Source organism: Ochotona princeps, chromosome 19, assembly GCF_030435755.1.
Source record: "Ochotona princeps isolate mOchPri1 chromosome 19, mOchPri1.hap1, whole genome shotgun sequence".
Classification (NCBI taxonomy): Eukaryota; Metazoa; Chordata; class Mammalia; order Lagomorpha; family Ochotonidae; genus Ochotona; species Ochotona princeps.
In genome coordinates this window covers 22,326,757-22,340,798 of record NC_080850.1, presented here as the reverse complement: position 1 = coordinate 22,340,798, position 14,042 = coordinate 22,326,757, and the positions used below count along the sequence as shown (strand labels likewise).

The 14,042-nt window shown below is 50.6% G+C and overlaps 1 protein-coding gene across 1 annotated transcript in view; it reads right to left on the bottom strand.

The window, feature by feature from the left end:
- The window catches only part of FAT2 (FAT atypical cadherin 2), a 50,079-nt gene continuing 36,037 nt past the window's right edge, over positions 1-14,042 (bottom strand). Inside the window, exons 18-23 of the mRNA XM_058677241.1 lie at positions 11,477-12,287; positions 8,815-8,960; positions 5,252-5,684; positions 2,870-3,023; positions 1,179-1,639; positions 1-536 (exon numbers count right to left, since the gene is read on the bottom strand). Of these exons, the coding sequence (XP_058533224.1) occupies positions 1-536; positions 1,179-1,639; positions 2,870-3,023; positions 5,252-5,684; positions 8,815-8,960; positions 11,477-12,287 (2,541 nt within the window). The remainder of the gene's footprint in view (positions 537-1,178; positions 1,640-2,869; positions 3,024-5,251; positions 5,685-8,814; positions 8,961-11,476; positions 12,288-14,042) is intronic.

The window sequence follows — 14,042 nt, the reverse complement described above, 5'->3', positions numbered from 1 at the left end:
CTAGAACATGACCTCCTCACAGCTCCCGTAATCGCTCTCCACCATGTCGGAGCCTGCGTAGTTGGGAGGGTTCCGAGGGTGGCCGCGAACTGCAGGAGGCGGCCCCTCTCCCTCGCAGTGGGCGTAAGAGGGCCCCGCCCGGCTGAGGCGCATGCTCACCCCCTTGTAGCCGCCCTCGGCCAGGCAGGGTCCTGCCCCGGCCTGCCGGACCTGCGAGTGGTAGTAGCTGATGGCTGTGTACTCGTTGAGGCAGGGGGCCAGCAGGTGCTCTCGGGGACTGGGGGGCCGTGGGGGCAGTAAGTCTTCCAGGTTCTGGTTGCTGTAACGGGGCGGGAGGGGCGCCCTCTTGTTCTCCATCTCCAGGGGGAAGGGGAAGCCCCCATAGAGGCCTGCGGGCTCGGGCATCAAGGCCGCCGGGGTGGAGTGGCGGTGCAGCGAGGGCTGCGGAGGACCCTGCTTGGCATCGGCGTGTGGGTACTCCCAGCGTTCTTTCCTGGAGTAGGTGGGGGGCCAGACTGCTGCTCCGCCTGGGTACACTGAAATGAAACAGCAAGATGGGTGGGGGGGGGGATGTGTGAGAACTGGATGTTTTCTTGGGGAAGGTAGTGGCTGGCCCTAAAGCTCCTCTGGCCAGAGCAGTGGTTAGCTGGACGGCTAGCCTAGGCGTATTATCTGTAGCGAGCAGGGTGGAGAACAAAAAAACAGCTGTTGTAAGTGTAGGTGAGTATGCCTGAGAGTATTGGGTGGCTTTACAAATGCACCTCCTTCCGAACCAGGGACCCAGCAAGGATGAAAGGCCCTCTGTAGGCTGGCCCAGAGCCGTTGGGCTTCCAGAAAGCATGACCACCCCTCGAACCACTGCATCTCCTCCCTGTGGAGAGCACACAGGTGCTAATGTCTCCCTGTTATTGCAGAGACTCCACTCATGCCTATTCTAAGTTCACAAGTTTCTGCCATGAACTTCAAGCCTGTGGAGGGACTTGGAATCTAGGAGTGAGCTAGGGTGCAGCAGAGCGAGTCATGAACCTTGAGTCAAGACCCTGGCATCTAGTCCAGCTCATGAGTGTACCATGACCCTTGGTCCCATCCCAAGGGCCTGGACTGGATGGTAGCTAAAAACATTCATCCCTCAGAGAACAGGGGACTCAGATATACCACCCCATCTTGCCTGTACTCACCCATCTCTTCTCCCGACCAGCTTCTCTTGATGATGGGCTCGGCATTCCTGTGAGAAGGGACCACGGTGGGTGGGAGCCTGGGAGGCACGCTGCAAACCATGGGCCGCTGCTTCGAGCTGGGCCCAAAGGTGACCAGCTCACTTGGCACCGAGCTCTTGCTGGGCTCGGGCTGGTGTAGGTTGTCGCAGGAGCTGGTATCGCCCAGGGGGTTGAGCTCGAGGGTTGGCATGGTTTGGGTGTCAACACCCACACTTCTTGCCAGGAGGTCTGGGTCCTCTATGGCTACGGGCTTGTGTGACTTGCAGCGGCGGCAGTAGAAGAGAAAGCCCACGGTGGTGAGGATGACAAAAGTGGCAGTAACGAGGACAATGAGCAGCTCCTGCTGGCCCCAGTCTCCCCTCTTGATCTCTGGAGTGACCAGGCAGTGTCCTTCGGAGCAGCCTCTTGCTTCCATTTCACACCTGCAGAGACAGAGGAGGGGTGAGGGTGCCAAGCCATTCTGCTACCCTTTCCATATCTCTTTATAGCAAGTTTGGTGGCATAGAGATCCTCAGCCTGAAAAAAAATCCCCTCTCCAAGTATAAGATAATTATTAAACATGTCAATATCAAAACTTTCCATCTTCCACCAGCATCTCCATTCACATCGGTGACCACCAGAATCTGGATTCTGGGCACATCTGCTATTTGCCATGAATGGGGTCTGGGTGTTGGCACTTTACAACCACTGCACTGTGGTGGAGCAGCAGGCATGCTCAGAAACTCCCCCACCGGGCAGATGGCAGGTGGCTTACATCACTTTCTCTTACATAGGCTGAAAGCAGGGGGTTGAGGGGCTTGGACGCTTGCTTAAAAAAATCCTGCCCCCACCCTCCAAAAAACTAGAATCCAGGGGCCTGTGCAATGGTGTATCAGGCTAATCCTCTGCCTGTGTTGCTGGCATCCCATATGGGTACTGGTTCGAGTCCTGGCTGCTCCATTTCAGATCCAGCTTACACAAGGCCTTGAACCCCTTGCACTGACATGGGTGATCTGGAAGAGGCTTCTGGCTCCCAGCTCTGGCTGTAGTGGCTGTTTGGGGAGTGGACCAGCAGATGGCAGATCTCTCTGCCTCTCTCATTCTATAACTTTGTCTTTCAAGTTAACAAATCTTTTAACAACCAGGCAGGCTCATTCTTAGACTGATTTAGTGGGTTCAGGAACGTGTTCTCCACCCATCTCCCTCAGTTGGTCTAAGCTCCCACTCCTGAAGTCAGAGTTGTCAGTCTTTTTACCTCTAGGATTCCAGGAATTATTTTTATTTCCCTTGTGTGTCTCCCACAGCCTGTGTGGTGTGAGGCACAAATCTGCTTACTGAGGGGTTGAAGACCCAGTAGTGCCTGTCCCAGGCCGCTTTCTGGGATGTCAGTCCACAGAACAACAGAATAAAAACCTCAGCCATTTTCAGTACAGATGAGAACTACCTGAGGGGCTGCTCACACAGCAGGATGGGTCCCATCCCACGGGCTAGATTCAGTAGATTGTGAGTGGCATCTGCCTCCTTCCAAGGAATTCAAGTGCAGTGGGTAATAGGGAGCAGGGTGAACACACAGAACAGGTGTTGTAGCCGGGTCTTGGAAACGCCGGCCTCCAGTGATATGGCCGTGACCTAATGGTGCCAGTGCAGGCTGTGCAGGCCCTGCCTGTGCTTACCGGCCTCCAGTGGAGAGGTGTGGGCAGATGCAGGAAGCCCCTTCCGAGGAGGAGACGCAAGTTGTACCCTCCAGGCAAGGTATGGTGGTGCAGTTCTCCCGTGTTCGTTCACAGTGCTTTCCGGAGAATGGTAGGGGACACGTGCAGACATATCCTGGGGGAGAAGAGGGAAGTGAGAGCAAGCCAGCAGTGTAGCTCCGGACACTGGGCATGCACACTGTGGGCTCACGAAGTCGTTCCACGCCCACGGATTCCCGAGTGCCTCTGAGGGGCCGTCACCACATGAAGTGCTAGGGCCCGCCCTCAGAGTGTCTCCAGTCCTACAGCACCAACGGGCATCTGAACATCATCATAATTAATAGTTGGGGCCTGTGTGGTGGTGTGATAGGTTAAGCCACTGTTTCAGATGCTTGTACCCCAATTCATGTCCCAGATGCTCCACTTTCCAGTCCAGCTGCCTACAAATGACTTGGGAAATGAGCAGATGATGACCCAAGTGCCCGGGTCCCTGACGTGCATGTGAGAGACCTGGAGGAAGAAGTCTCTGCCTTCAGTCTGATCCAGGTCTAACTGTTGTGGCCATGGGGGAGTGAATGAACCAGAGAATGGAAGATCTCAATATTTCTCCTTCTCTAACTCTGCCTTTCAATAAATCTTATTTTTTTAATATGTAGGCTAGTCACTGTTCTAGGAATCATGGTGTATGGGTTCATTTGACCCTCGTGACAACCCAGGAACTAATTCCAGTTACCATCTGTAGCAGCAGCCAGGTTCAAGGAGATGACAGGGATTACAGGGGAGAAGAGGAGGCACAGGGAATGTATGACGAAGGCTCAAGATCACACGAGGTTGGCAAGACTGGGGTTCAAATCCAGACAGTTACCTATAATGGTAGTATTTCATTATGGTAAAATTAGCTTTGGTGAAGGGAAATGCTTGGGCTAGCTTAATTGATGGACTAGGGAAATAGTTCAGTAGCAACAGTTCAGTGGCAACCTAAAAGATGAATGGAAATTAACTAGGCAAGAAGACAGGGCCAAAAAGGGGAAGACGTCTCAGGCTGGAGAGAGAAGTGTGTGCAATGCATGCAGGAGAGGGTGTGGCACAGCCAAGGAGCTCCAAAGCACCCAAGTTAGGCCTCCTAGCCAGGACTGAGGGATGGGAGAACACACGCCACAGGACACGGGAGGCAGGAGGCACAATGTAGGGATTTGGCTTCAGCCTAAGGAAAGGGTTCCTGACAGGAGGGGCATGTCCGCTCTGCCCAGAGGAGGAGGGAAAGTGAGAGGGTGGGCAGCACAGGGGCAATAGTAAGGGATGGATTTCTCAGACATTGTGCAGGTAGAAACGACAGTAGGATTAGTGTGGTGAAAATCAGAAAATGGGGCAATGAGACATGTAGACACGGCTGTGGGCACAGAGGAACATGTATACTGGAGAAGTGTAGACTGGTGTGTGATTTGGTCCTACTTAGTCAAAATAATGTCTTGTGTACTCTGGGTGTGTGAATTCCACACTGCAGCATGAGAGGGGGACTGCCACATGAGTCCATGGGAGACATGTATGAGGATGTCACTGCAGCACCATGGAAGAAGATGGGACTTAGAAGCCACTGGGGGAGCACCATGGGGAGACTGGAGAGCTGAATGTGACTGAGCCACGTCATGGAGTACTGAGCCACAGTTAAAAGCCATGAGTCAGCATCGCTCTTGGCAGTGGACGAGTCTGAAAAACATGTGGCTGAATGAAAATGTGAAAGATGTTCTGACACTTATGTAAGCTAAAAAGTGTAAAAAGAGTTACAAGCAGTCTGCAAGAACCCATAGAAATCCTTCAAATGTTGGCCTCTGAGGTTAGGTCAGGTGACAGGGATAGAGGACACATTTAGGTGGAATGAGAAGAAAACTTGAGGTGACAGGTGCATGATTAACCAAACCCTCTACCCCCAAGATCCTTGTCCATGCCCTCTTTCATCCCTCAAAACAATTCTTGCCCATGGAGCCTGACTTCCTCTAGCATAGATCTGGCATTTCCCAATCCCTCTCTCTCAAGGCAGCAAGGGCCAAAAAGGAACACCTGGAGTTGGAAGGCAGGAGTTCTTTTCTTCACTGAAGTCTCCATTCTGAACTTGTCTCTACCATTTGAAAGCCACACAGCCTTGAGCAAGTTCCTTTACTTCTCTAGGTACCCTGCCAGCCCAGCAGTGTCCTGGCTGGACAGTGGCACACAAATGTGGTTGGCTCCTTACTGGACCTTGGAGGAAGGAGCTTGCTTTGTAAACTCTGCAGTGACAGAGAACTGCTGGCTCTACATGTGGGGTTCCTTGGAAGAGCCTTCTGGGATCAAGCCTTCTTCTCCATGTACATACACCCCAACCCTTACCTGCCCCGTGGGTCTGGGAGCACCTCCCGCCGTTGAGGCATGGGTTGTGGTGGCAGTTGTCTCGAGGGGAGCAGCACTGGGTGAGGGCCTGCCTCTCCAGCAAGCCTGCCAACTTCTTGCCATGGATCAGAAGTTCCTCTCCATTGACCACAAGGGCGTCCATGCAGCCTTCAAAGCCTTGAGAGACATTTGAGGAAGGATGCAAGACAAGGCCACCCAGCAGGAGGTGTCTTGTGGGCCTCAGAGCATAGCAGTTCTCTGCGACCAGGAGGGAGGTGTTGGCCACGCCATCAACTGACAGCTGAATGGAAGCAGTTGTCTGCTCCAGCAGGATGGAGTGCCACTCGTAATCATTCACTTGGTGCTGTGAGGATAGGTTTCCATGGAATCCACCTGGGCAGTGGTATTCCAGCTGGGGCATGCCATTGGCCAGCTGCAGAAAAAACCAAGAGAGCTATCAGCAAAGCTGCTGACAGGCTGTCTGTTCAAAGAATGCCATTTCCATTTTCATGGAAGGAGAACCAAAGTATCCAATGATTTTTCAAGACTGTGATAGACATTGTGTTGGTAGCCCAAGGAAATCCTCAAGTACTTCCATATCTATGGTCTCAATGGCTCTTGCCATGGGCTCTGTGGGATGGGATGGATATATCTGACATCTGCATTTCACAAGTGAAGTAAATGAGGCCTGGAGAAGCATTTCTGGTGAAGACCCTGTATTCTGACTCCCTCACAGGCCTGTCCAGAGTTCCACACTGGTAAACATCAGGATTTCAAAAATCTTGCCCCTTGCTCCCACTTCCATTCAACAGCTGAGCTGAGCTGTTTTCAGAATGAGTCTGAGACCTTTTCAGGGGAGCCATGAGGGAAATCTGCTGTCATAATAATCCCAAGACATCACTGGCCTTTTGTCCTTGCTTTCTTACTAGCTTGTGGCAGAGATTTCCAGACTTGTGCAATTACCACAGATGGACGCAGAAGCGACAGGAGAAGCCAGTGGCCATCTATTCAGCCAGAGACAAGACTGACTTGAAAAAGTGTGAAACAATGCCATTCTTTTCTCTTACTTTGGAAAATGTGGCTTTGGAGCTTAAGTTAAATTCTTTAAAAAACTTGTTTTTTCCTACTGGAAGTATTGGCACTTATAACCAAATTAAATGCAACTTTTCTAGTATAACTGAAAACATTTCCTTATAAACAAAAAAACCAGTGTCACCTGCTGCTGAAAAAAGGGATTGACAGGCTGGCAGTGTGACACAGTGGGCTAAGCTACCTGTGATGCTGGCATCTTATATAACCACTAATTTAAGTCCTTGCTATTCTACTTCCTATCCAGCTCCCTGCTAATGCACCCGAGAAAGCAATGGAAGATGGCCCAAGTGCTTGTGTGCCTGCCAGGCTTCCAGAGGTTGTTCTGACCCAGCCCTGGCTGTTGTGGCTATTTGGTGACTGACCCAGTGTGTGTGTCCTCTCCATTCTCTGCAACTCTGTTTTGCTCATTGTCCTGGTCCATCCCAATCAGCTTATACATATACTGTTATTGCTCTGATCTTTGCTTTGAGGAGTTGGTGTCATGACATAATGAATAAAGCCACTGCATGTGATGCCAGCATCCTATACAGGTGCTGGTCTGCCTGCTGAAATTCTAATCCAGATTCCTGCTAAGCTGCCTGGGAGAGCAATGGAGGATGGCCCAAGTGCTTGGGTCCCTGTGCTCACATGGGAGATGGGGATGCAGCTCTTGACTCTACAGTGATTTAGTCCTGGCTGTTGCCGCCATCTAGGAAGTGAAGCAGTGGATGAAGATTTCTCTTTACCCCTCTCTAAAAGTTTTAAACTTGATAACTTTTCCTTTTGTGATGCTTTGCAATAAAATTCTTCCACTGAAACCACTGGTGCTGGGTGTTCAGTGACCTCTGTGTCACTCAATCCAATGATGAATTACTCTTTAACACATGTGCGCCCAGCAGCACACCACCCATCTAACCATGCCATCCTCCTTGATGCCTGTTGTTTACTTGGCTTTCTGGATGCCGTTATCTCTTGATTTTTTCCTCCAACATCTCGGGTTTCTCGGTTTCAGCCTCCAATGTTGGATCCTTCTCCTCCCCCCAGATCTCTTAATGTCTGAGTGTATCCAAGATTAACTCTTGATCAAATCTTCTCCATCTATACTGGTGATGTCATCCTCATGGCTTTGTACTCACTGTGGACTCCCAAGTCTCATTTCTAGCCAGGCCCTCTCCTGCAACATCAGGCTTGTTTATCCAGACCTACTGGGAGGTCTAGTATGCATCTTAAACTCACTAATCCAAAACCTGGGCCACCCATATCCTTCCCTGGGTCTGCCTGCGTCAGCTCCATCTATCCACTGGCTCAGGCCAATTCTCCCATTCTTTCCCACTGAATTCATTAGAAAGTCCTGTTGGCTTTGCCTCTACATTCTTTCCAGAATCTGAAACTTTTCTTCCCGGTGATGCTGTCTCTAGCCCATCTTCCCTCACTCTAGCTAGCTTCGGTGACTGGGTTTTTCTGCTTCTCTCTTTAGTCCTTTAAAGCCTGTTCTTAGCACAGTAGCTATGATGAGCCTTTTACAATATGTTAGATTGTTGCACTGATCTGCCCAAAACCTTCTAATACTCTTTGCTGTCAGAACAAAAGCTGAAGTCCGTACAGTGGCCTATAACACCTTTTGTGTGCATGCCTCCTTCCCCACCGGAACTTCTCCGATTACAACTCCTACTGTGACCATCTCTCTTTCTCACTTTGGAGGAGCCCCACAGAACTCTGAGCTGTTACTGGAACATGCTGTCAATCTGTTGTTAAAAAACCATTTCCACCGATCCTCAATCCTCGTGGCTCAGTGGCCTAAACTGTTGCTTGAAATAGCATCCCATACTGGAGCACTGGTGCAAGTCAAGGCTGCTCTGCTTCCACTGCAGCTCCCTATTAATACACCTGGGCCTCTGCCACCCATCTGTCCTAGCTGGGAGTCCTGGAGTGAAGTTCTGGGCTCCTGGCTTCAGCCTGGTTCAACCTGCCCACTGCAGCCATTTGGGGACTGAACTAACAAGTTTTAAAAGACCTGAAAATCTGGTTGAAAGAGACTCTTCTAAGCAGAGTTTTGGGAAGAAAGAAATGGAACAGTAGCTAACCATCATGAGAGGGTGGAGGTGAACCTCGTTGGGGTTGCTATCTTGAGCACTCCCAGGAGTCACCAGTCCTCCAGCCTCAAGAGAACATGCTGGTCTGTGACCCAGCAAAGTGATCACAGCACCAGGGCAAGGTGGCCACATCCATCTCTGTCTTTGTGGCTTTCCCTTCTGAGCCAGCAGCCCTACCTCTGGCTGCCCCTTGGACATCCATCTCCAGGTAGGGTGGCTGTGGCAGGCCAGGACTGGACAGGCCCACATCCTGGTCCAAGTCCCACTCAGCATCTCTGAAAACCATGCAGGGATTCTTTCACCAGAAAAATGGCTTCTTCAGTATCATGTCCCCCTTCCTGAACTCCCTAGCCATCCACAGCTCCCCCTCCCCATGAAGTCTGATTCTCAGGGCCTCACCTTCAGGGAAATCGATGCTGTCTCATTGGTGACCAGGAGAACGGCCTGCGACTGGAGCGTTTTCAGGTAGAAATGGATGTGCCAATTCTGAGCCTCAGGTGGTCTGTACCGCACATAACTTTGTCCACGGAAACTTGCAGCAGTGCCTGCGGAAACGACCAGAACTGTCACCTCTCCTCAAAGCATTCCTCATGCAGCCTAACTTTGTCTTGTTCAGTCCTTGGGTAGCATTTACCATTCACATGGTATGCACCAAGAAACTAGCCTGGGAGTGGGGTAGGGTAATTTTTCCAGCATTACACAGCATCACGCCTGCCTTTGAGCAGAGGAATCCTTGTCTTGGGTCCTAGTCTGGGTCAGGAACTATGAGCTTACACCATAAAGAAGGCAAGAATCAAGCCAGAAATGTACAGCGAATGGGTATACATCATTGTTTATCTGGCCTTGTTTCTACGTTATTTCTAATTCTCTTGGAAGGAAGGGCGTAGAACTGCAGAGAAGTTTACACATGTGAGGCTTCAGGGTCCTCAAGTCATCTCCTTGTATCAGAGTGTAACGTTTTGGGTAAGCACGTCCCAGATACACTGCGGCTGAGAGGCCAAGAGCCACTCTGTGAAAAAAAACAGCAGGGTAGTGAAAGACTGTGTGGCCGAAATAGCCATGAAGTTCTAGGCCCCCAGTCCACTTCAGCAGCTGTCATGCACAGTAGCATAGGAAGGAGCCCATGACTTTGCCTAAACCTGAGCTTCCCAAAGCATCTCTGAGCCTGGATCACTCCTGTGGAGCAGCCTCAGACGGCGTGTTCTGCAGTGTTTGCTTGGGACCTGCTATGTGCAAGCCCAGCTCTCCTCAGCCCTGGCCTCCCTCTGCCCCCAGAAGCAAGTTCAGCTGGTAAATCCCCAAGCCCCTAGTGTGTGTAGCTCATCAATGATGGGGGAAAAGGATGCATGATCCAGGGTTCAGAATCTAGGGAAAAGGAATTGAAGAGAGGGAACAAGGACCAAAGCGAGGAGGAGGAGGAACCTAGAAGCCCGGGGCACATGGGATTCCAAAAGCTGCAGTACAACAGAAGTTCAAAGTTTGCTGACCCGGCCAAGTCCATTGTGATGGCCATGGTTGATGGGATGTTGGAGATGACCTGGGTCAGGATTTCCCAAGCCTGGCTGAGTACCAGGAGTGGCTGGAGAGTAGTTTATACTGCAGAACCCCAGGCGCTCCCCTTGGAGAGTGCAACAGTCATTCTGGGTGGCACCAGGAAGTCCACTGTACTAAAAACTACTCCTTGAAGGGTGCAGGGACTGAAGGGAGTCTTTGGAATGACTGGGACTATCCTGACCCCTGATCCGAGTGAAGTTGCACAGGCGTATCTGGTTTATGAGAACACACTGAGGCATACACTTAGGGTACACAAGTCACTCTTCTGCATGTCACACTCTATTTGATGGAAGTGTTAAATAAACCAGAAATCCTCCCCAATTCTGGTGATCAATGACCTAGTTAGTTTTTCTCAAAGTGCAATCCTCGGGTCATCTACTTCAGACTAAATGCCAGTTCCAGGGCTCCCCTAGCCCCATTAAGATCTTCTAAATAAAGGACTCTGGAGGTGACATCCAGCAGCAGGTATATTTTAAAACGCCCTCGCAGGCAGGTTTTGTTAACATTTAATTTTAGAATGTCTCATGCCGGGAAACCCAGAGAATGCCTTTAGCCACCACAGCTTGCCCTGCACCAGGCCATAGAGCAAAAGCCCCCTCCTCCACTCAGAGTAGCCCACCCAGCCACTGTCCAGTGACCCCTGAGGAAAGCCCACAGATCTGAGCTTCCCTAAAGCATGCCTGGTAGACTGGCCGGGGCTGATGGTAAACAGAAGGCAGCGTCACCTTCCTCAATGCTCCGAGCTGTTCAGAAGCATTGATCTCCATGCCAACACCGTTGAGTCTTGCCAGTGAACTGCCCAGTCTGAGAGTGGGACCCACAAGACACAACCAGGTGTTCTGGAGGCCACACACTTTGAGGCAAACCAGTACACTTTCTGTGTTTCCGTTACAACAGTAGATGGGACTAGGCTTAGTTTAGAGGCCATTTTCACAGAGCCTGGCCCACAGCAGGATGCTAGTAACTGCTGATCCCATGTGAGTGACAGCCACCATGGGTCCCTGGCTGACTGTGTGCTGGCCATGGCTTAGGTGACTTACATCTGTATAAGGTTCATGTCCCAAACCAACTCCAGGAGGCAGAGGAAGCTAAGTATTATTTTGAGCACTGTTATATGTAAGCACTTGCTATTTAATTCTCATTTAATTTGTACAGCAGTCTTGTCCAAGGGTACAGAGTGGTTACGACTTTTCTTAAGTTGCCTGGCTGGTAGGCAACAGCCAGTATTTGAACCCAAATATTCTGACGCCATGGTCTGTGTTAAACTCAGCCACAATGTTAAACTGTCTGTAGTATTCTTTCAAAAGTTCTAACAAGTGGTCAGGAATTGGCAGTTACTCCACAACTAGATTAAAGGGAATCTATTACCCATCTTAATGCTTGTCTGTGGCATTTAGCCCAGTTAACTTCCACTGAACCACCCTACAGAGGCTCCAAGGCTCCTGCATGTTGAGAGGTAAACAGGTTGGCCTGGCAGTGCAGGCCACAAAGAAAGGCCATTACTTACCATTGCAAGAGCAGTTCTGCTCAAGGCGGTGCCGTGGGGTGAGGATGCTGAGCCTGGCCGTGCTATATGTGGGCCCAACCTCGGGGTCCAGGTGCACTGTCTCTTGGCAGCCTTGACCCTGGCAGCTTGGTCCCTGGCAGGGCACCACGGGCATAGCTGATCTCATCTGAATTCCCACTGCGTGCTCCATCTCCTTGGCTGAGCGCGTGATGATGGCTGCCAGCTCCTGCAGCTTGTAGAAGGTTCCAGTATGCCCCTCAAAGACCAGGAGCACGTCCACACCAGCTGCGGCCTCTGCAGGCTGTAGGCTGGCCAAGTGGATGTTGGCTCGCCTGATATCCAGCTTGTTGCTGAGGAACCTCTGCAGGTTCCGCCAGTGGTCGCTCACCAGCTCCTCTGGTGTGAGCTGGTGGAAGCCCATCCACACAGCTGGCTGCTGCACTTCCCGCCCCATGTGCCACACATGCACGTGGACCCCAGCCACAGTGCTGAAGGTCCCATCGCTGACTGTGACGTTGAAAGAGTAGCGGCCAGGAGGCAGACCCTGCATGGCAATAATCTTGCCATCGGGAGTGCCCACGGAGAAGCGGCTGCCCAGTGTCTCCTCTTCTGCCAGCCGATAGGTTAGTGTGTCCTGTGGGTCTTGGTCAGTGGCATGGATTTTGCCCACCATGCCTCCCTGGAACTCCTCCTCGCCGATGGTGATGAAGATTTCAAGGGGCAGGGCGGACGGTGGGTATTGGCTCTGCTCTGTGACGTGGATGCTGACCAAGGTGGAAGATGAGAGGGGCGGGATGCCGCTGTCTGATACCTGTGGGTGAAACATACACTGGCATCACGCAGAAAAGCTTCTTTGAGTCTGGCCCTACCAGGCCAGTGTGTGGGCAGCTGTGTCTCCCTGTCCCACTCCCAACTTGTTGTTGCACTTGCAGAAAAGTTTACTTGCAAACATGCTGCTCTGCCATATGCCAGTTTGGGGGAGGAAGCAGGAGGGTGTTCTTATTCCCTTATGTGATATCTTTCCAGTCACATACACCTGGGCTTCCTTTGCTTTTGAACTTCCTAGCTCTGTCTGCCCTCCAGCATCACAGAGGTCTCTCAGTGACTTCTTTCCTGGTTTCTTGTCCAGCCTGAGAAGATTCTCTTTAAAGTCACCCTTCTCCCCACTTTGTCTATGCAATTGGAGAGGGAGTAGGATTTACTCTTCTAATCACATAGCTCACAGGAACTGCAACACAAAGTAATACCATTCATACTATCTTAGTGTGTCTTTCTGATGAGATTGCTACCCATCTGAGGCTCAGTTCTCAAAGAAGGCAACAAACCTACTCAAGGTCATAGGGCTGCTGCTAAGTCCTGAGCAGAAGCCCAAAGCATGCATGCCTGTGTTTTTGTTGCTGGTCTATGCTGCATCCCAGTGAATGGAAGTGGAAATGCAGAACAAACATGAGAGAGGGTGACAACGCCGACAGTCAACAAGCACCAACTAGCCCACAGCTAGATCTGAGCCTAACACAGAGGTCAGGAAACAGTTCTCCTTTCTTACTGTATGTATTCTTGCTCTTGGCTTTAAGGATTCCCTATCCAAGTTAGCCCTGACCTCTGGGCTATTGGTTCCTATTCCCAGCGACCCACTGGACACTGACTTGAGCATTTCACAGACAACTGGAAGGGAATATGAAAAAGTTTCATTTTACTTCAAAACATGCCAATCTTCCCTGTCTGATAAATGGCACTACCACTCTGTCTTCATTGTCATTTGAGAATTGTCCCTGATTCATTCTTGTCCCACATCCAATGCATTACCAGCTACTGTCTATTTACATGTAATTCTTCCACTTCTATGTCTTCACCATCACATCCAGGTCTTGGCACCAATATCTCCGGGGCATGTGACGATTTCTCATTGCTATCCTTCAGCCACTTTCTCTCGAAAGTTTCACAAGTGGCCCTCCTGAGCCCTAAGCAGGGGCCCTTGCTTATTGGAAGCCAACTAACCACTCTTTTTGCGTTTAGATTAGAATCTGTAGGTCCCGCCAAGACTTATAATTAGGATGACTGTACACTGTGGTTTGCCAGGGTTGGCCTTGACTTTCACCAGTTGTGGATCAATTATCACTAATTAGTTATACCAATCAATGTTATGGCATCAATATTATGTCTTCTTAAAATTCATAAATCTAATGTCTGGCATAATACTTGGAAATGGGGCTTCTGGGAGATAATGAGTGTGGAGCCCCAGTGAACAAATTAATGATTGTGTAAGAGGAGCCTAGTACGGCGGGTGTTTAGTAAGGTGCTTGTGTCCCATACTAGAGTACCGGGCTGGCTCTAGCACTGCTTATGACTTCAGGTTCCTGATAATGCAGGCTCTTGCGAGCAGCAGTGATGGTCCCAGTGACTGAGTCCCTGCCAACCACATGGGAAACCTGGTTGGTGTTCCCAGCACCTAACACTGGCCTGGCCCAGTCCCAGCCATTGCTAAGCAATTGGGAAATGAACTAATGAATGGATGGATGCTCACTCTCTCCGTCTCCCTATATCTCAGCCTCTTCAATAAACAAAG